The 23654-nt window shown below is 33.5% G+C and overlaps 1 protein-coding gene and 1 pseudogene across 1 annotated transcript; both read left to right on the forward strand.

The window, feature by feature from the left end:
- The first annotated feature begins 970 nt into the window (after positions 1-970).
- On the forward strand, positions 971-2528 carry LOC125825121 (pentatricopeptide repeat-containing protein At1g50270-like). Its single transcript, XM_049504460.1, has 2 exons — positions 971-1131; positions 1943-2528. The coding sequence occupies exons 1-2, from the start codon at positions 971-973 to the stop codon at positions 2526-2528; spliced, it is 747 nt and encodes a 248-aa protein (XP_049360417.1).
- Positions 2529-8670: 6142 nt separating this feature from the next.
- Positions 8671-12369, forward strand: LOC125825122 (uncharacterized; annotated as a pseudogene).
- The last annotated feature ends 11285 nt before the right edge of the window (positions 12370-23654 follow it).

The following is a 23654-nucleotide window of genomic DNA, read 5'->3' on the forward strand; positions in this document are numbered from 1 at the left end:
GCTTGGATCGTCATGTAGTTTGAAAAAAAAAATTGTTGGAGAAGTTGCTGATGAGTTTACTCAAATATAGGCGAGAAGCAATAGAAACGCAATAAATAGAGCTAAGTTGAAGATGCTTCATCAAATTAGTAGCAAGCCAATTAGAGAGATTATTTATCAAAATGTGTTATCATCAAATCTTTTTCTGTCTTAATATTGATGAACTGTTCTTTGACATGTTTACTTTTATGTAAAGGGCGGAAAATATGGCAATCCACCAGATTTGGCAACTATCTTTTACGAGACTCACAAGAAGAATAACACACTTGTTGATTCTGAAACAATCGAGAAGCATGTGTGTTTGGTTAATTGAACATGTTCTTAACATTTACTTATTCTGGGATCTGGAAAAAAAAATCTCCTCTATACTCTTTGTAGGCTCAAATTCAAGAATTGGTGGAGTCTGAACCATCACTTTCTAGCATAGAAATTGTTGAGAAATGCTTTGGACCTCAAAGTCGTAGTCATGTATTTGGCTTTGTACAGTGGTGCATCTATAGTAATTCCTCGTTTCGTGAATACATTTAAATTTTCCCTGCTGTTTAGAACATGTACAATGTAATGCTATATTTTTTCAGCACACTAACTCCTGATAAAATTTTACAGAGAACAAGGAACTTTTGACTATTTAAGGATTTTCAAGTGAGGATAACAAACTCATTTAGAACATGTAAGCTCTTCTTCCTCTCTCAACGTTAACTTTTTGACTATGTTTTGTTCATTGTAAATTTTAATTTGCGATTACAGTTTACTCATCACAATATAAGTACTTCTTGATGTTTTACTGGACAATCGTCATAGCAACATTAAGCTGACTGGAAACTCAAGCTATTTTATGACAATATATTTCTAACTTGTGTAATCATCGACTGTCTCATATGATGACTTTAGTTAGTAGTCATCGACTGAATTCAGTGTTTGTAGGAATAGTATGTATAATGCAATTGATGGGGTGGGAAGAGGGGGAAGTTATTTGTATAAGAACGATGGGGTGGTGATGACAAGAGACCCAAAGCCAAGATTGATGTGGACTGCTGAATTACATCAACAATTTGTTGATGCTGTCACTAAGCTTGGTGGTCTTGATAGTCAGTACTCTCTTTTATTTTTGTTTCATTTTGTGCTAATAAATGTTTGGCCATCGTTTTCTACTTTTTGAGTTGGGGATTACTAAATTAACTTGTAACAACAATAATAATATAATAAGTGTAATTCCACAAGTGAGGCCAATGTACTTGGACCTTATTTCTATACTTTGTGAAGGCAGATCATAGAGATTGTTTTCGAAAGACAATGACTGAATTCATTTGTAGTTCCAAAATTACTTCTCTCAGACTTGCAGTGGTGTTTTAATAAAGTAGTAATGAACAATTCTTCTGATCGGATTCGAGTGATTCTTTGATACATTTTAAATTTTGCAAGTTGGTTTGAAATGGAGTTATGTATGTAGTAGAGAGGTATAGTTGCAATAAGATCTTTTGGACCATCAGTTTCATTATTCTTTGAAAAAGAGAATACTTTTTGCAGCCATTTTAGCTCTCGATTTTTACTTTATCAATTTGATGAGTATTTTCTAAGCTATTTGGTTAATCTCAATGAGTCAACCATTAGATTGATACCCTGCTATTCATTGATACTCTTTTAGATCCATGTCCTTTTTGAGATAAAAGTTTTTATAAGTTGAGTGACTATATGAGGCATTATAAGTTCCAACTTTTGCAGTAGTTAGTGTTGCAGCTGCTACCACCATATTGTGTACAATAATTTCCCACAAAAAACAGCCATAAAAATCCTAACTGTTGCACCAATTAGTTTTACAGCTGCTGTAGATAGATATTTTCTACATTCAAATGCGCCAACATGGGGTTTTTCCTAATAAACATACTTTTTCTTTGCTTCTTAGAGCCAACAATGAAAACCCACATCTCATTTTCTCACAAATATTTAAGTTTGGATACATTTCTGACCAATTTGTGCAGAATTCTTTGGTTTCTAGTTTTGCTAGCAGTGGGTATGTTCACCTTGCACGCCAAGTGTTTGATGATATTACGCATAAAGATGTGCTTTCTTATACTGCTTTGATTGATGGGTATGCCCGAAACGCTCTGCCAATTAGAGCTTTGAAACTTTTCCTAGAGATGAGACGAGCACAAGTTAAGGTATATGAAGTGGTTGTTGTAGCAGCTCTTTCTCCTGCTGAAACGTTAAGATGTGTTTGGTTTGGGAAGTATCTTCATGGTTTCTATGTCGAGCCAGGGAGGGTTTCTAGGGATGTTTACATTGGTAGTGTTCTTGTTGATATGTATGCTAAATGTGGATTTTGGGATGATGCCTTGAAAGTTTTTGAAGACATGCCTTACAAGAATCTCATTTCTTGGACTGCTATGATTGCTGGCTCTATACACTGCAATAGATTTAGGGAAACACTCTGTTTTTTAAGAGATGTTGTCCAGAAAGGTTGTCCCCAATCAAGTACTTACAGAAAATGACATGCACATATTTTATGCAATAGAGTAATGCTCCTTCAATTTATTTAGAAATTGTTATTTGATTTAATCACACATCTTTCTGTTTATTTTTATATATAGGTCTTCTAAATGAAAGTTTTATTTCTTTCACAGATTTTGGATGCTGAAATTTGCAAAAAGGTGATGTTAAAACATGTAGATTGACCATTTTTTACTGGGAAGGTGAAGGCAACTTTGGATTATAGTTTAAGGATAGTATATGATTTTGCTAAGGGTTCATGATCACAATATTCTTACTAGCTTACCTCATTGTTGTATAGTGTGATGACTTATGCTCACCTTATTTTGTAATTACATTATATATTATTTATGAAAGCGACAGGTTGTATAGCAAATGCAATGTGATTTAAGGACTAGATTGTTAGTCCTTAAAATCCTTTTGAGTAGGAAATTTGTAATGGTTGCGAAATGATTTATGGACCACCTTCAAAATGGTCCCAAAATGATATAGGAACCAGCTTAAAATTCTCATAAATTGATTTATAGACCAGCTACAAACTGGTCTCAACCTGATTTACAGACTAGCTTCAAACTGGTCGCAAAATTATTATGGACCAGCTTAGAAGTCATCCCAAAATGATATAAGGACCAGTTAGAAACTAGTCGCAAAATGATTTAACGACCATAATTTCAATTTCAATAAGTGCGAATAGGTACCAGACATATGGTCCCTAAATGTATTTTAGGGACCACTATTATACTAGTCGCGAAAAAGAATCAGCGACCAACCCGATAATCTCGTCCCTAAAGGTCCTTAGCGACTAAGTCTATAAGGACCAGTGTACCTGGTCGCAATTGCACCTTTTGGGACAAGATTCGTACTTATAGCGACCAGTTTTCCCTTCGCTATTGGGCAGTTTTGTTGTAGTGAAAGTTGAAGTTCTTTTCTTCAAAGAAACATATGGGGACTAAGTATTTCCCAAAGAGATTTAGAAATGTTTTTCACATTTAAATAAGAATGGAAACTGAGATTTTCAAAGGGCCTACGGGGGCTAGTTTTTTAGAAAAGAGTAATAGCTTTCTAAATGAAGCAAGCGGGGAAACTGAAATTTCCAAGATAGTCTTTGAGCTAAGTTTTGAGCACTAATCTCAAATCACAGAAGAAGTATGGATGGGGGTATGAAACTTCATTCATGCATTGCACAAGTAGACTTTGAGAGGGATCATGATATGTCTTTCATGATTTTATGATTATGAGTTGACATCATGTTTTAAACAATTTTATTTTTCTTTATATTGCACTTGTTTTAAATTGTTTTATAATTAAATGAGTTCAGTTAAGTATTCATGAGTTGAGAAGAGCCCAGGTAAGTGTTTCTTTTAGATCCTTTTCAAGCCTATGTTATGTTTAGCATTCCAACTCGCATACTCGTACATTTAATGTACTGATGACAGTTGGCCTGCATCGTTTTATGATGCAGATACAGGTAACTAGGATCAGCATTCCGGCGCATCGTTGATCCAGTGAGCAGTTCAGAGTCTGTTGGTGAGCCTCATTGCAGAGGATCCATTTCATTGTTTTCTAGTTTAGTTCGTTAAGATGTTATGGGATTTGTCCCAACATCCATCTGAGTTGTTATTAGAGGCTTCATAGACAATCATATGTTAGTTCTTTAGTCTTTTCATTGTCATTATTCCATGTTGAGACTTGAGTTTGCCTTAATGACCAGTTGAATGTTCCTTTATAACATTCCAGTTTATTATATGAACTTATCTTTATTGAGTTTAAGTCTTCTGCTGAGTTAAGTAAGTCAGGCAAAGGGTTCGCTTGAGGCCAGCAATGGTCTTCGAGTGCCGGCCACTCCAGGGTGTAGGCTCGGGGCGTGACAAAAAGAAATCTCATTTTCCTAAACTACGTTCCCCGTAGGATTGTTTTAAATGACCTAGATAGTGAATCCACTATATCAATAATGAATGAGACGGAGTCCTACCTTAAAGATTTCCCTTTTTGGTGTGAGGGTCATGCCAAATTTCATGTTATAGCTCACATGATTTTATTATTGGTTAACGATAAATATTTCACAAATTAACTATATTTTCTTTAAAAGTCAATGCAAAGCTTTTCCTAACGATTTTCAAGTATGCATTAACCTTGTTCATGATTTATGATTTTCTCTCAAAAGGCTTTTATTACGTTTCACTGGTCATGCATATCATGTTTAAGTTTACTATATTATCATGTTTACGTTTATTGCATTACCCCATACTTAGTACGTTCATCGTACTAATGCATATTTGTGCTTATATTATCTCATAATATAGGGTGCTACACTCCTCCTCCTGGACGTGCTTAGATCGGAATTGCCCATCTTTGGTTGCTTGATAGGTGAGTCCTCATAATTCGAGGACAAAATCATGGATACTTTTATTGCCTTTATGGTCATTTTGGTTTTCATACTTGTACATGGTGTATGTGTTACGTCCCAACCACTCCTATGATGTTAGAAAGACTAAGTCGGACTTAGTAGTATTCAGTGAATTCTCTTATGCGCTTTGCTAGTATCCTTATGTCACCTTATGATTTGAGACGTATATCGTTTATATCTCATGAATTGTATTTCATTACGTCATGTTTATGTCAAGTGGCTGGTTTGGGTCTCTTGAAATCCTATTCACCATGTCATTTCTAAGGTGTACTTTGGATAGTGACAGATACATAGTTAGACTTCTGCACTTAGTATTTATTATGTTTGAAATTCTTATTTTTGTTTTAATGCTTTTAGATAATGATAACAATTTAGTTATAAAATGTTTTAGTTGGTAAGTTATGAATTATGATTCACCCACTAGTCATCAGGGGAATTAGTGTGGGTATCAATCACGGTAGTTTGGATCGTAAAAATTAGTGTCAAGCTCATTCCCCTCCTCCAAAAAAAAGACAACACTCAACTATCCACTAATTAACATTCTATCTTAATTTTCAACATTCACTCTCTCCTATTTGGTGTGATGACCTCGGTGAACTGAACATATTTTATGATTGTCTAAACACCTTTCTTCAATTCTGGTTAGCCTATATTTATGTCTCCTCAAACCTATTAGTGCCAAATATCTAAAACCTTATATATTATTATCAGCTATATATAACAACTTTTATAACCGACATTATTTGTGATGGGATAATTGAAATCCTTCTAGCTTAAATAAATTTGACTCTTGTGAATGAAAAAAAATATTGTTGGGAGCACCGACTTAAATGAGTCATGCAACGTAAAGAAGATTATTTAACTATGTTCTCTATCACGACACGTGAATCCAAATTTAATTAAAGTTCAATGCAATTATCAAATACCGAATAAAAAAACAATTATTTTCTTTGTTATTCCTATCATAGTTCATTTATTAATATATTCCTCCACTAAAATTATAATTTATAATACATAGTTGTATAAGTAATATGTCAACAAAATATATGGTCCAAGAAGCATATTAATCTAACTCACGTGGTGCAACTAATATATACAAGTCTTAATCGATCATCAGTCCCTCCTATCTTATCATCTCCTGCAAACTACAGCCTTTTCCTTTAAAGCTTCTAACCCCAGTTGCACAAGTAGCAATTCTAGTAGAATACAGTTCATCATCCACAACACTCTCTGCCCTATACCCCGCCCCCCCCCCCCCCTCGGCCCATGGGAGGCGGACTCATTTGATGGGTGCACATGCACTCGTTAACTTTAGAAAAAATAATGTGTATATATGTATATCTATCTTGAAAAATTGATAGAAATTAGGATATAATTAACAATACACCTATGAGGAGCATGTATAGGAGTGTCATTGTGCTACTGGTAAAAGCTAGAGGAATCACCTGCGAGACCTGAGATTGAATCTAGCTTTAGCGCTAGTGCATCCAAAGTTAGTTTGACTTAATGCAAAATTTAAGAAAGAAAGAATTTAAAACTTATGGTGTGAAATAAGTCATAGATTTTTGTATGTCTATAAACTTTTTTATTAAGGATAAGAATAAATATTTTAAAGTTAAATTGTTATTAAATATATAAATATGTTATTTTTAATTTGAATGGACTAAGACCCCATTTGGATTGGCTTAAAAAAGTAGTTTTTAAGTCAAAAATAATAAAGTCAAAAAATAAAAAGTAGAAGAGGACCTACTTTTGATTTTTGACTTATTTTAAGTCATTTTGACCTTGCCAAACACTTGCTTACTTATTTTAAATCATTTTTAACTTAGTTTCATTTATTTTTTATATTTGTCAAACACTTTCAGATATTAAAAACTTATTTAAAAGTAGATTTGACCAACTTTTAAGTCAAACTAAACTTTCTTTAAAAAGCAAAATAAATTATATAAATTGAGACATAGGAAGTATGTTCTTTATTGATATGGCCATATCTTGACTTTCTTCTTTTTAAGAACACAAAGGCCTGATGTGTCCTTTGCTTTCAGCAGACTCTCTGGTTATTTCTTCTTTTTAGCCACATTTTTTATATGTAGTGTAGAAACTATAAAATAATCACTCCATTCATCACAAAATTATTGGTATATTTTCACTTTTTCGGAATAAGTTTGATTAATCTTTGGGGTTAAAGTTGAATTAGATTAACTTAATATAGAAAATGGAAAAATTAATAAATACTTTCTATTTATCTAATTATTTGTTCAATTTTCTTTTTTTACTTGTCCATTTGGATAAATAAAAAAAGGATAAAATCTTTTTTTATCTATTATAGTCTCAATTAATTAATTTTGAAAAAGATAGAACTTCTTGAATAGCTTACATTTTTAATTCATTCACTTCATAATTAATAGGTGTAAAATGGTAAATTCACTATGTCAATAATTGTTTTCTTAGTAGGTGTATCAATTCAAAAGTGGACAAATATTTAGTGACAGAATGAGTATATAACTACTACCTACATTAAATTAATATATGAATTCACTCATAACTAACTCATACATTATTAATACATGCATAAGTCTAATTACCCAACTACCAAATGACCCCTAATCAATAGTTGAAAATACCCATTTGGAAATTGATATTTTAGACTTTTTTTCCCTCTTACACATCAGACATTCACACTCTTTACCACATCAGCGCTTAAGAAGATCAAAACTACTCAATTTACTAAATTCAAAAGGCTAATTATGTCAATAAAACATTTGAATATAAATATATACATGATTAAATAAATAAAACTCGATAAGTTTAGAAACGTTTCGATCTATTCAATTTCTTCTCATATAAGGGTCTTATCAGTAGAGCTGTCAATATGGGCTAGCCCACCCCATTCGGGCTAACCCATACAGACTTTGAAATTTGATGGGTCAGGCCGGGCTAGCCCATTTTTTGTGTGGGCCAGAAAATAGTTCGATCCAGCCTACAAGTACGTGGGCTACGGGCTTTGCCGGGTCAGCCCTCTTTTCTTTAAAGTATATTTTTTATGATTTTTAAAATTAAATTATAATTAAAAAATATTATCATAACTATCGACAAGACAATATTACGTGGTGTTAGTGTTACTACTTGTTTATTAAATACACAAATAAAATTATCTTTATAATAATTATTTAGTTTGATTTCAAGTAAAAGTATAAATAGCTAAATAGAAATATTAACCTAATTGTTTTCCAATGATCATAATAAAACACAAAAACTATGACAATATTTCATAGGCTATGACCTATGTAGTGATTTCCCTAGAAATTTTAGGGAATTTTTATTTTATGAAGTACATGTTTTATAAACATAATTTGTAATTAAATTGAAATATTTTAAACTTTAAACAAATTTTGAGTTTAGACTCTTGTTATTTTTAATATTCTATTTTATTTTTATTTTTGAATTAATTTTTATTTGTCTCACGGGCCGGCCCTATCCATATTTCTCAAGCCCTACAAATACGCATGCTTATTTAGACTGGGCTAAAAAGCCCTTTTCTTAAATGAGCTTAAAAAATCGTAACCCAACCCTATCAAATCACAGATTAGACCAGGCCGGCCCAACAGACCTAGCCCATATTAACGGCTCTACTTATGAGTTATCACACTCCAAAACATTATATCCACAAAGTACCACTTACCATTCACAGACCCATAGTACTTAGTACTGTACTTCTCCCAGAAAAATAAGCAATAATGGAAAACAGGAGTTGCAACTTTTTCAGCATTAATAACAATGGTGGGAGTACTGGAGGACAAAGTAGTAATTCTACTCCTGCATGGGACTTGTGGCAACTTGGTACTACTACTACAAGTACAACTATCACTTCTTCTCGGTCTCAGTTCATTCAGTGGAACACTAATCATCAAGGCTTAACGGTTGGACAAATTACATGTCTAATAAACAGTTTCGAAGTAAAAAGGCGAATGAATGAAGGTGAATATTATTTACAAAATTACTCGGATCCTCATTTAATGTCTTTGAATCTAAATTTAGGAAAAAGGTAAAATAACTACGCGCCCCCTCAGGCTCACGAGGTTATAACTAGTGGACAAGTGGTTGGGTTTGTAATTAACAAGAGAGCAGGGGCGGCTCTATGCTTTGTAAAATAAGGCTTATGCCTTAGGAGGCCCCAATTTTTTTATTAAGAATAAATTATGTGTTAAATTTTTATAGAAAAAATTGATTATTTAAGATAAAAAGTATAATATTTAAAATATATATTATTTCACCCACTTTAACATCTTTTGCACTTTGTTAATAAGAATTAATAGTGAAAAGTATTGAACAAAGTGTATTACAAATTCTTTTTTATTTGTTTTAAAATTTTAGTTTCAAGCATTACAACAAGCATATTAAAATGGGGTATACCAAGTCAACAACTTCTTGAGATTCTATGATTCTACTCTTATCTTTATTTAATATTTGTCAACTTATTATTTATAGAATTATGTTAACAATTCATATAATAATTGCCTCACTGAATGGAGGTATTTCAATGTTGAGCTAATAAAATCTTACCTAAAACTAATAACTGAAAAAAACAATATTATATTTCATCTAAATAGTGTTAGAAAAATAAAATTTGAATAAATACGTATACGAAGTTTGTTTATATTTTAGGTCTTGAATTGAAATTTCGCTTTAGGCCCTCGATTACGTTGAGCCGCCCTTGCAAGAGAGCGAGACAATATTTGCCAAGTGGCAGTGGGGGTTTGGTGGGGCCGTCAACGGTGGTTGCAGCGGCGGTGCCCAAGTGTCTGAACGAGAAAGAGATATGTATGGTTGGCGTATGCCTGGCTTTTGACTAAATAGATATGGGCATAGTGTAAAGTGGAGGAGTGCCACGTGGCGCTGGTTAATTCAAAGGCATAAAGTGTGTGAAATGCATGCCAAAGCTCCTAAAGTTGTGCTTCTTGGCCTTCAACAACGCTTCTGTCAACAGTGTAGCAGGTTATTACTATTAAAAATATCTTTATTGTCAATAGTTTAATTATTAAAAATGTTCCTATAATAACTTAATGAGTAGTCAGAAAGATATTTCTGGGAAATAATTTATTTATTTAGAAAAAAAGCATTTTTGATCCATTAAGTAATAGTAGTGATTTTTTTGAAACGTAAAAATATTTCTGAACCAAATTATTAGCGATAAGGACATTTTTGAAAAAAATATTAATATAGATATATTTTTTCAATTTAACTTAATTTAAAGACTTTTTAAATCTTTTTCCATTGATAATACGAAAGATCATAATTATTAAATATCACTAGTATAATTTATCATGTTACTTATTGTTTATTTGTTACCAAGTATATGAGTTTACCTTATACAAAAGTCACCGTATAGAATTTTAACATTTTTATATATTTTAACTGTAATAGCATGTAACCTGGATTATATTTTATATTAATGATCTATTTTTTTATGGTGGTTATGGTTATCATCTAGATTAACTACTAATATGAAGAAGACAAAAAAAAACTATTTTCGTATATATATATATATATATACTTTTAGCAGAGAAATTTGCAAACAAAATTTCATATCAAAAGGAAAGCCTGATGAAAAACTCATTCAAAATTTTTTGAAAAAACAAAAAAGCGAAGAAATAAAACAATCCAAAAAAGAAACTCTTTATATATATATATATATATATATATAGATATAAAAGAAGTTAGGCTTAACAAACTATAGATTTCAAGTTTTATAAATTGATCATATTTAAAAAAGAAAAAAGTTAAAATACACCGACAGGTTGTAGAGTAAAAGCTTCTCTTGTTACTTTCTTGTACTTCTTTGACTTTTAAATAGGTTATTTTTGAAGAATTTTCCTAACTCTCTTCATTTAATTCACCTTTCTCTGATGTACAACTATCCAGTACTAATAGGATAATTACTGGTAGGAAACAACTTATTCGGGATAATTAATTTTGAGATAAGTTATGTTGAAAAAAGTAGTTGTTTCATCATGTATATGAAATAATTTAATTGATTATCTCATCGCTATGATAAAAATGGTTGGATAAATAATTCAAAGGCTACCTAATACCTCCAATTAAACGTGGGACAAAATAATTCTACATCTTATCTTGGGATTATTATATCTTATACCTCTAACTAAACATGGGACAAAATAATTCTACATCTTATTTTGGGATTATTATATCGTATATCGTATACCAAACGACTTTTTTTTGTTATAAGGTAAATAAATTGCACCAAGATATATCTCTTTATATTTGTATTAGTTTGTCTAATTGTCTTAGTCTACATTTAATCATGTATCATTGCTTATCCAAAGTAAACCCTATATATAGTAACTTTTTGTGATGATTGTTTTTGGATTTATTATATGAAGGTTTCATTCAGTGAGTGAGTTTGATGTGTCAAAAAGGAGTCGCAGGAGGAGATTAGCAGGACATAATGAGAGAAGAAGAAAGAGCTCTCAACATCATTATACTAAAACCACAAACCCCTCTCAAGTTAACACTTCACCTTAATAAAGTTTTGTTTGGATTTGTTTGATTAAACAATATTTTGTGCTAAGATATGCAATAATTACATGGTGGTGAAGTTAAAAACATATGATATGTACCAATGAAATATTCTGACAAGTTTAAGGGCTAATAGTGTATTAAGTCATTGTACATTTGTTAGTTACTTTAAAATATATGGATTTGATCTTTGGAAAAAGGTTTGAAATATATCTGAATTTGTTGGAACAATCTCAAACTTTGGGAAGGACCTTATACCCCCTGCACTTTCAATAGTGTATTTTAAAGGTATATATATGCCCAAGTGAACATCATAAATATCGCATCATTATAAATATATAATAACTTGTCCACGTGGGCACATATATACCTTTAAAATACTCTATTAAATAGTGTAGGGGTAATAGGCCCTGCTCAAAGTTTGAGATTGTTACAACAACTTCGGTCAAAATTTGGATATATTTCGAACTCTTTTCTCATTTTTAAAGCAAGATATAACTCTAATTTACTGTCCTAACAAAAAAATAAATCACAAAGCAGGAAACTATGGAGTAAATGAATATGGACATGCTCTCTCTCTTCTGTCATCCATGAATGATTCATGGATATCAAAGAGCAATCTCCCTACAAAATGTAGTGAGCTTAATGCTCAAAGTAGAGAAGCTAATCTAGCTTAACAGACTATGGAGAATTTGAATTCGACACATAATCACGATCATATGGTCCTTGAGACACATGGTTGGGGGCCTATGAATGATGCTACTAGGAATTTGACATTGAATCTCATGCATATTCGAAATTCTGAATTCGGGTTGTTGCCTAAGGAAGAAAGACAAGAAGAAGAGGGGTGTCAATTACAACAACATTGGTACTCCCTTGAAGGAGCTCATATTTCTTGATTATGTATCTCTGGCTTTTAAAGTGTTCGCTCTTGTTAATTTAAGATTTATATTCAAGTAAATAAAAATATTATGATTTTTTTAACAGTTTAAGATTTTAAATGACGTTATCCACCATTCAAATATTCTTACTAGTGTGTTTGGTCTCAAACTATATTCAATCTTTTAAAGGGCAATCTAATCATGAATAATGATTAAAGTATGCATTTTCAATCCATTAGTAAAGTTACTTATGAAATACTGACTGAATTTTAGTTAGTAATTTACCAATGAAAATCTTAGGGTCAAGATTCAAAAATTACCAACAATTTTTTTGTAGTTCACTAATCAATTTTTTGTTGGTGATTATGCTAATAATGATATCAAATTGGTTGGATAAATTCACCAGTGATCCCTTTAGCAACGGATCAACAACCGTTGGTAATTCAAATTACCAACTGATTCTACTATTAATTTACCAACAAAAAATTATAACCTGCCTGATGTAGAAGGAACAAATATTAATGTGAAATCACAATGAAAAAATGTACATGGGAAGTGTTGGAAATAGATACACTCATTGATGGGTTGACTAGTAACTTGCTTCATTCATGAAGTAAGTTACAACTCCACTAAATAACTCCGTATAGTAAAAGAAGAAGAGTTGTGTATTCTTGAATGGAGTGGGAGTTATAGGATAAGTGGTGATGTAACTCTTGAATGAATAAGAGTTACAAGTCCTAACCATGTCCTATAAAAGGGAGGACTTGGGGTCATCCAAGAACAACACAAAACAACACAAGAAAAGAGTTCCTTAGATAAAGAGTGTAGTTGTTGTGAAAAACAATACAAGACTCCATAGTGATCTTGTAAGAAACCGCTTAGGCAATTGGTGGTGATAGCACTTGATCCTATAACAAGAATGTATGTATAATTCCGCATAAATCTCCGAGTTTAAATCCTTCATTGGTATCATAGCAAGGTTTGTTAGATGTGATTATCTTTTCACCATTGCATCATAAAAATTTAGTAATAAGCGGATTTTCGATTTTATTACATTTCGAAAAAGTTTTTCATTTTTTTATAAACGTACTGACTTTCGGCAAAGTTATCTCCTAGAGTAGACTGACAAACTGAACAAGCCATATATTAATGGAAAGATATTTTCGATAGCTTTCCATCGATATATTATTTGTAAAATTTTGATATTGGATGAAGGAGATATGGGTGTTGAAAGTTGGCTGCCAAAGAAAATAAAAAATGGACTGCTGGAAATTTCAACAAGACTGCCCAACTTTCAAGCTCATCTTCTGCCCCTTCATGTTTTCTGATGTGTGCAAGACATATATCACTGGAAAGATACTTTCAAAACCTTTCAAACGATATATTATTTGTCATTTTTTGACATCGAATAAATGAGACATGAGTGCTGAAAGTTCACTGTTTGAAAACATAATTGGGAAATTTTTTAAATTCTAAAAGTTTTCTAGGCAAATTTCAATTAAAAAAAATAAAAAATAATCCATGATTATGGTTTATGTCATTTGTTTGAGACATGTATATTGAACGATTTATAAATTTATATATATATTGAGTGGGAGTTCTTATTGATAGACATTTTTATTTATTTAGAACTATCATAATTTATTAGCACACAATTGATTTAAAAATAATATTGGTATGCTTAAGGTTACATGTGATGAAAGTAAGACAAACGTAGACTTTTGAACATGGGCTTCTAGCTGGACAATATTAATTTAGATGCAATTTTGCAGCAAATAAAAAAAAATTGTGTTTGGTGCTTATTTGTGCTATGTCTTCTATGTGCGTAATTAAGTTTATAAAATGGCTTCAAAGACTATTATTGCTGAATTAAATAAGGGTGAAAAATTAAATGGTGATAATTATGACATTTGGCACCGTAAGATTCAATACATTCTTGAAGAGCAAGAGGTTTTGGAGACCTAAACCATGTGATGGTTGAGCCGGCGGGTGAAGACACCCAACAACATGAGAGAAATCTTGAGACTTTTCAAGTCTGGAAGAAGAAAAATAGTATTGCTCGCATAACGTTGCTGAGTAGTATGGCTGATGATCTTATGTGTGAGTTTGAATCTTATCGGCCCAAGCCATGTGGATAGCATTGAAAGATAAGTTTGGTGGCACTTCTGCTACAAAACTTAGGAGGTTGACCATTAAGTTTGACACCTATAGACTGCGCCCTAATTCATCGATAAGGCAGCATTTAAGAGAGATGTCAAATATGATACGAGAACTAAAATCAGCTAGTCATAATATTTCTGATGAACAACAAGTGCAAGTTGTTATAAGATCTCTTCCTGCTAGTTGGGAATATATGAAAATTCATATGACCCACAATAAAAGCATCAAGTCTTTTGAAGACATTGAGCACCATCTTGTTCTTGAAGATGAGCGTTGTGACGCTTCTAAAGCATAGTTGAATCTGTTGGGACTTCTAATCCTAAGCAAAAGAACAAGAACAAGAAAGCATGGAAGAAAAAGGGGTCTGATAAGTCAAATCAGAAGGATAAATCTCAATTTAAGAAGAGAGGAAAATGTGGTGCTAAGAAGATTGATATGGCCAAAGTGGAATGTTATTCTTGTCACAAGATGGGTCATTTTGCGCGGGATTGCCCAAAGCAGAATAAGGTAACATCATGCACTAAAACTCCACATTTTCCTTATGTCTCTAGTACTGCATTAATGGCATATGCTAATACTTTGTGGACTGTTGACTCAGGAGCCACATACCAAATAGCTAGAGACAGAGGATCATTTCTTGAATACCGCCGACTGCCTTCCATGAGCAGATGGCTTTATGTAGGAAACAATGCATCAATAGAAGTGAAAGGGATCGGAACATGCAAACTAGAGTTGCAAGGTGGACGAATCATTCTCCTACATGATGTCTTATATGTTCCAGACATTCGGCGGAATTTAGTTTCAGTTGTTTCTCTTCTTAAATTAAATTTCAGTGTGAATTTTCACAATAATTCTGTTGACATTATTTATGGCACTGAATATTATGGTTTCGTTTACCTTTTTGATGGTTTTATTGTGTTGGACACAATTTGTGGTTTTAATTATATATCTAATAATCATGGTTGTTTTGCTTTAACAACAACTCCAACTTTAGATATAAATATTTGGCATGCTAGACTTGGACATATAGGCCTTGAAAGAATGAATAGATTGGCAAAAGAAGGATTGTTGGGGGTCCTTAACTAAAATTGAAATGTCAATATGTGAATATTGTCTAGCAGGAAAAACAACTAGAAAACTAACTAGAGCTGAGTTTACATTGCAACTCATCCATTCAGATATATGTCGTCCTATGAGTGTGAGGGCGAGGTATGGAGCCTCATATTTCATCACATTTATAGATGATTATAATCGTCACGGTCATGTTTATTTGATCTCCCATAAGTTAGAAGCATTGGAATGCTTTAGACAATTTATGAATTTGGTGGAGAATCAATTAAACTTAACAATAAAAGCTTTAAGAACTGATCGTGGGCGTGAGTATCTATCAGATCAATTTAAGGATCTATGTGATGAAAAAGAAATTGTAAGACAATTAACAATTCCATACACTCCTCAACAAAATGGAGTAGCTAAGTGAAGAAATAGAACTTTGCTTGAAATGGTTAGGTCTATGATGGCGCAAGCTAACTTGCCAATTTCCTTTTGGGGAGACGCATTGATGTCTGCAACTTTTGTGCTTAACCGTGTGCCCTCTAAGTCCGTTGCTTCCACACCCTATGAATTATGGACGGGTAGAAAACCTAACTTAAATATATTGCGACCCTGGGGGTCTGCCGCATACGTGCATGATTCTTCTCATAAATATGGGAAGTTAGGCCCTAGGGGCAAGAAATGCATCTTCATTGTCTATTCAAAGCAATCAAAGGGTTGTATCTTCATAGGAGAAAATGAAGATGGAAGTATAACAGAGCTTGAGTCACGAGATGCCACATTTTTAGAGACTGAATTTCCTAGTAAGGGTGATATTGATAGAACTGTGTCATTTTATGAAGTTGTGGATCATCAAGAAAATTTTCAAGATCAAAGAAGTGAGGAACAAGAAATTGTACCTCTCTTGCTGATCCAAGTGGGAGAATTATTCATTTAGAGAATATTCCACAAGAGACACATGTGCGGAAGAGTACACGAAGAACTATACCCCGACATCGATTTCATATCGAAGGGGAAGCATTAATAGTTACTCCGCAAGATCATGAAGAGCCTAATTCAGTTCAAGAGGCTTTTTCAGTCCCTACTAAGGATAAGTGGATAGAAGCAATGAAAGAGGAAATGGAGTCCATGAGGACAAATCATGTTTGGGATTTGGTTGATCTTTCGCCAAGTCGAAAGACAGTTGGGAATAAATGGGTTCTCAAAATTAAAAGAAAGGTGGATGGTGTAATTGAACGCTAGAAAGCTCGTTTGGTGGCTAAGGGGTACACACAACAAGAGGGCATTGATTATGAAAATACTTTCTCTCTAGTCGTGAGATTTAGCTCTATTAGACTGATTCTAGCTATAGTTGCAAGTATGAACTTGGAGTTACATCAAATGGATGAAAAGACTGCATTTCTCAATGGGGAACTAGATGAGGAAATTTATATGGAACAACCATTAGGTTTTATCGAAAATGGTCAAGAGCGCAAAGTTTGCAAGCTCAAAAGGTCTATTTATGGACTTAAACAATCATCTATACAATGGTACTTAAGATTTCATCGCGCTATTACGTCTTACAACTTTAATATGATTGATGAAGACCATTGTGTGTATATGAAGCGGTCTGAAACTGAATTTTTGATATTGTCCCTTTATGTGGATGACATACTATTAGCTGGAAATAGTCTTACTTTTGTAAAGGCTATAAAGAGTTGGTTGTCCCTAAATTTTGAAATGAAGGACATGGGAGAAGCAGAATTCATCCTTGGAGTTAAAATTCATAGAGATCGCTCTAAGAATTTAATAACTTTATCACAAGAATCATACATTGAAAAAATTCTTGAACGATTCAGGATGAGAGACTGTAAATCAATAGACACCCCTATAGCTAAAGGAGAAAATTTAAGCCTTGAAGCATGTCCCAAAAATCAAAGTGAAAAAGACGCCATGAAGAGGGTCCCATATTCAAGTGCAATTGGGAGTTTAATGTATGCAATGTTGTGTACACGTCCCGATATTTATAATGCAGTGGGTCTTGTTAGTCGTTATCAATCTAATCCAGGACAAACGCATTGGAAAGCTGTTAAGAGAATCTTGAGATACTTAAGGGGCACTACTGATTACAAATTATGTTATCAAGGAAGTGACTTACAATTGGTGGGCCACTCTGATGCTGATGCTGATTGGGGTGGAGACTTGGATGAAAGAAAGTCCATTTCTGGTTATGTTTTTTTGCTTAACAATGGTACCATTTCATAGAGTAGCAAGAAACAAACATGTATAGCATTATCAACTATGGAAGCAGAGTTCATTGCATGCTCTATAGCAGTACAAGAACCTGTATGGCTAAAAAGTTCATGGAACACTTACGGATCATTAGCAGGCCAATGGATGTGGTGCAAATTTTTTGTGATAGCCAAGCAGCAATGGCATATACTAAAGACCCTAAGTATCATAGTAAGACGAAGCACATAGATACAAAGTATAATTTTGTTAGAGACATCATAGAACGTAAGGAAATATCTTTACATTACATTTCTACACACAAGATGGTAGTGGATCCCTTAACAAAGCCAATACCTAGAGATGTCTTTGTTAAACATGTGAAATCTCTAGGCTTGTGTGGGATGTAAAATGATATATTTCCTTATTTTAACATCTTGATAATAATGTATGGATATCTTTTTGATGTTTTTTTATGGTTATTTCATACATTATTATTGATTAGCACGTTCACAATATTAGAGTATGTCGTACAAGTTGATAAGGTTGGCTTTCTCACATGAGCAACCGCCTTGGGCGCTTATGGAAAGCGAGCCAAGATGAGACATTTGTGTTTCTTAACGCTAAAAAAGGATAGCTAATATATGTGGCACCTTCGATTAAGAACATATTATTTAAAGTCGCCCTAGTAAAAGACTAGGATGAGATCCAAGAGAAATGTCAAAAAGGATCGAAATTATGGATTCCCACTACCCATAATACTTGTAGCCAGGTGTGAGATCTCCTCTAAAAGTACAATAGAGTGGTAGAACTTAGGTCAAGTAAATGATTTACTTGGACCAAGATTTGTACAGTGTGAAAAAATGAAAATTGGCATACACTCTGATAGAATCGGAGGCACATTGTAACATGCATTTCATGCTGCATGTGCTTCATTACCGCAAATTGAAAGGTAAGTGAATACACCCTACTTCACTTTTATGTGAGACCTTGAAAAGTTTTTTTCTCACTAGTTCCCTTATGACTTTGACAATATCATGAGGTGATGAGTTAGTGTATGCTACTTTAGTATGAATCTAAAGGCTATGAAAATATGACTTGAAGGAGTAATGCTAGGAAACCAATTAATCCTGATCTTAGTGAAATGTGGGCGAAAGGAAGATCATGTCAAATATATACACATTATGGTTGTGTCTGAGACCGGTCCATTATGAAACCTATTTTAGTTACCATCATAAGTGTGGACACAAGGCATATGAAAATTGAAAATGGAAAGAGGGTTAAAAGAAGCCATATGTGTATATAGACATGTCTGGGGAATCTAAGGCAATTTATATGACATGATAATATATCATAAATGATCATAAAAGGGTGGTAGTCTCTTATGCTGATCTTGAAAAAAGATTTCTAGTGTAAGAGCTTCCAAACTTAGTGTCTGAGCGGTCACGACAATACACTCGGTATGAATGTCTAAAGGAATTTACTTTTCAAATTAAATCCCTATGTGTTTCATCCCATCATGTGTGAGTGGGAGATGTTGGAAATAGATACACTCATTGATGTGTGAGTGGGAGATGTTGGAAATAGATACACTCATTGATGGGTTGACTAGTAACTTGCTTCATTCATGAAGTAAGTTACAACTCCACTAAATAACTCTGTATAGTAAAAGAAGAAGAGTTATGTATTCTTGAATGGAGTGAGAGTTATAGGATAAGGGGTGATGTAACTCTTGAATGAATAAGAGTTACAAGTCCTAACCATGTCCTATAAAAGGGAGGACTTGGGATCATCCAAGAACAACACAAAATAACACAAGAAAAGAGTTCCTTCGATAAAAAGTGTAGTTGTTGTGAAAAACAATACAAGACTCCATAGTGATCTTGTAAGAAACCGCTTAGGCAATTGGTGGTGATAGCACTTGATCCTATAACAAGAAGGTATGTATCATTCCGCATAAATCTTCGAGTTTAAATCCTTCAGGAAGATTGAGTATTAGAGAACATCAGTGATATGCTACATGTTAGGTTCCATCCCCCCCCCCCCCCAAGTTGTAATGGAGGGATTCTTCAAAATCATATTAAAACATGAGGTATAGATAAAGTAGTCCAGGTGAATAGGGGGTTTTCATGGGGAGAATTTCCAAAGAGTGATGATAGAGATACAGTTGTAGAAGAGGGAGTCACTGTGTTCAACAAAAATCCAATTATGATTAAATACTATATTAAATCTAGCTCAGCTAACTAATGAGAATTTGAATTCGACACATAATCGTGATCATATGGTCCTTGAGACGCATGGTTGGGGACCTATGAATGATACTACAAGAAATTTGACATTGAATCTCATGCATATTCGAAATTCTAAATTCGGTTATTGCCTAAGGAGGAAAGAAAAAAAGAAAAGGGGTGTCAATTACAATTGGAACTCCCTTGCAGGAATTCATATTTCATGATTCGAAGTTGGCAGTCGTAGTCTTTGTGCTTCAGTCGTGGCTGCATTTATCTATATGGAGTACATTGTGAGGTCTTCACGGATCATCGCGGTCTTCAGTACATCTTCAGTCAGAGAGATCTAAACTTGAGGCAGCACAAATGACTTGAGTTAATTTGAAGGACTATGATATCACCATCTTATATCATCCGGAGAAAGCCAGTGTGGTGGCCGATGCTTTGAGTAGGAAGACTTCTAGCATGGGGAGTCTTGTCGCTATCAGTGTTGATAAGAGACCATTGGCTAGGGATATTCAGAGACTAGCCAACAATCGTGTTCAGTTGCATATTTCTAAGGAGAGTGTTGGTTTGATTGCTTTTATAAAGGCTCGGTCTTCCTCAGTTGAGCAGATCCGTGAGCGTCAGTTCGATGATGAAAAGTTGTATCTCATTCAAGACAAAGTGTTGAGAGGGGAATCCAAAGAGGATGTCCTTGATTCTGATGGTTTACCTTAAGGATTGGAGGAAGGATATCACGACCCGAGTCTACACCCTGGACGTGGCCGACACTCAAGAACCATTGTTGGTCCCCAAGCGAACCCTCATCATAGCTGACTACAAGCGGAAGACTAACTTAAGCATGCAAAAGCTTAAAACTGAAATAAAATTCAATAAACTCAACTTTTGAAACTTTAACTCAAATGAACAACTTAGAATAAAAATAATATATTCAACTTGCCATAAAATAAGCACTTAAGTCTTTAAAACATTTAATAAAATAAATGAATAATACAGACTTCTTAACTAGACTGACTATCTATGAACCCTCAAACTGATAAAGATGGAAGTTGGGACAAGACCCACGACATCCTAACAACTGATATAACTGAAAGGTAAATGAAATCCTCCGAAAGCAAGGAGGCTCACCATAGCTAACTCGAACTCTCGGATGTATCAACGAAGCTCATGTTGATGATCCTGAATACTTGTGTCTGCATCATGAGAAGATGCAGGCCAAATGGCTCAGTACGTGGAATGTACGAGCATGTAAGAGGAATTCTAAAACATAAACATAAGCTTGAAACTTGATAGAAATGAAACATACTTACCTCTTCTCAAACTTACTCAACTCAAAGAATACTCAAGGGTACTCAAAATTACTCAAACTTACTCAACTCAGAAGTACTCAAGGATAAGATACTCAACTCCGAGATTAGATACTCAACTCAAGGATATGCTATTCGACTCAAAGATATGATATTCGACTTTGGATACTCAACTTTGGATACTCAACTTTGAATACTCAACTAAATATGACTGAACTCATTTCAATATAAAGCAATCTAAAACAAGTGCAATATAAAGAAACAAACTGTTTAAAAACATGTTGTCAAATCTGTGTGTATGCAAGGATACAACATAACTCTGAAATGTATATAAAAATACAATAAACTAATGTATATAAAAATACAATAACTTCTGTGGGAGTTTCTCTAACCGACAACCATCACATAAGAGCTATAGTGATGATACAACGATCTACCTCACGCTGCCAGCGCATCATATACCCGGCCAAAGGTATAAGACCTGAACTACTAATGGATCCACTAGTCTATGTGAAAAGGGTTCATCTAAAAAGTATGACCCTTTTCTACCCATGATGGCTACATAGTTTATGGGGGCTGTGAGTTGTATGAACTCTCCCCCATATCGGTGCTCAATACTACTCCCAAAAATATACTAGCTCTTATGTTTTAAAAACATACTTCTTTCTGCTGATTTGAGATAATTGCTCAAAAACTTAGCTCAAAGGCTATATTGGAAATCCAGTTTCCTCTATTGCTTCATTTAGAAAGCGATTACTCTTTTCTGAAAACTAGCCCGAAAGCTCTTTGGAAATCTCAGTTTCCGTTCTTATTTAAATGTGAAAACATTTATAAACTCTTTGGGAATACTTAGTCCCCATATACTTTTGAAGAAAAAGACTTCAAACTTTACTCTTTACTCTTTACTGAACTCAAAACTTAAGTCTTAAAACAAAGTTAAAACGTTTGTAAAAGACTTCTCAAAATATGGTTCATACCGAATTATGGACATGAACTACTCAATGCAAGGTTTTCAATAACCATAGATAGAACTCAAATACTTGGAACTCAAGAACTTCAATGATACTACTCATTTAAAGAATGCTCAACTCAGAGGGTTCATGCAGAATTATAAGCATGAACTACTTAACTCAAGGATTCAAAGATACTTCTCATCTCAAGACTGTTCGACTTATAGTGTTCATGCGGGATTATGGGCATGAAATATTCAACTCAAGGACTCAACGATACTTCTAAAAAGGTATTAAGAACTCAACACTTAAAGGCTTAAAACTTGAAGATACCACTTCTCTGAAAGATGCTCAACTTACGAAGTTCATGCGAAATTATGGGCATGAAACAACTCCACTCGATGGTCTAAATAACAATATGAAACTCATGTATGTGACTCTTCTCATTCTCTGACCTACTTCCTCAAAACTTAGTTCAAATCGATAGTTGATCTCAAAGGATTCACAATTGAACTCAAAGGCTTTCTTGAACTCTACTCTTAACTCTCTCTTGAATTTGAATTATGAATTCAAGAGTTATAATTCATGATATGAAGGATCTCAATAACAATATAGCTATTCGATAATTAGGAATAGAACTTTTAAAAGAAACATGAATTCAAGAACTTAAAACCAACTTATCTCAAGAATACTCAAATCTAGGGAAGTATCCTAGATTACTCTTTTTCTGATCTGAAAGTAGATGTAGGGCGTGAGGACGAACTAGTCCAACACTATGATAGCCTTACATACCTAGAAGAACAAGATTTTTGAAGAAGAACTTGATTAGAAGCCTTGAAACCCTAGCTTGAAGGTAAACAATCAAGAAAACCTTTTTTTAGATTCTTTTCTTGAAATCTCTATGGCCAAGAATTATGATTTTCATTAGTGAAGATGAAAATCTGATTGTTTTGAGCTTTTAATTAGTCAAGAAATTCGTTGATGGTTTTCTTGGAGGTAAAAAGACAAAAACGATTATTTTCAATATTTTCCCGTCGGCTAATTCGTAATAGCACTGTATAGGTTACTAAAATAGTCATAACTTTTTATTCAGATATTGGATTGACGTGAAACTGGTGGGGTTGGAGAGTAGATTCAATTACCTTTAATTGGATAGGTTATGGCTCACGTAATTCTTAATATTATAAGAGATATGGTCGTTTAAAGTTGACCCAAGCAGAATCTTACATCAAAACTTAATGAAACTTCAAGAACACTTTTCAAGAACTCATCAAGAACTCTAATCTTTAAATTTCAAGAACGAAATTACGCTGAATAAATCATGATTGGTGTGTGGGTGAAAGAACCCAACACTATGGAAGCTTACATACCTCTTAGGGATTAAACCCATGGTG

The sequence above is a fragment of the Solanum verrucosum genome, unplaced genomic scaffold, assembly GCF_900185275.1.
Source record: "Solanum verrucosum unplaced genomic scaffold, falcon-dt-bn FXZP01000206.1, whole genome shotgun sequence".
Taxonomy (NCBI): Eukaryota; Viridiplantae; Streptophyta; class Magnoliopsida; order Solanales; family Solanaceae; genus Solanum; species Solanum verrucosum.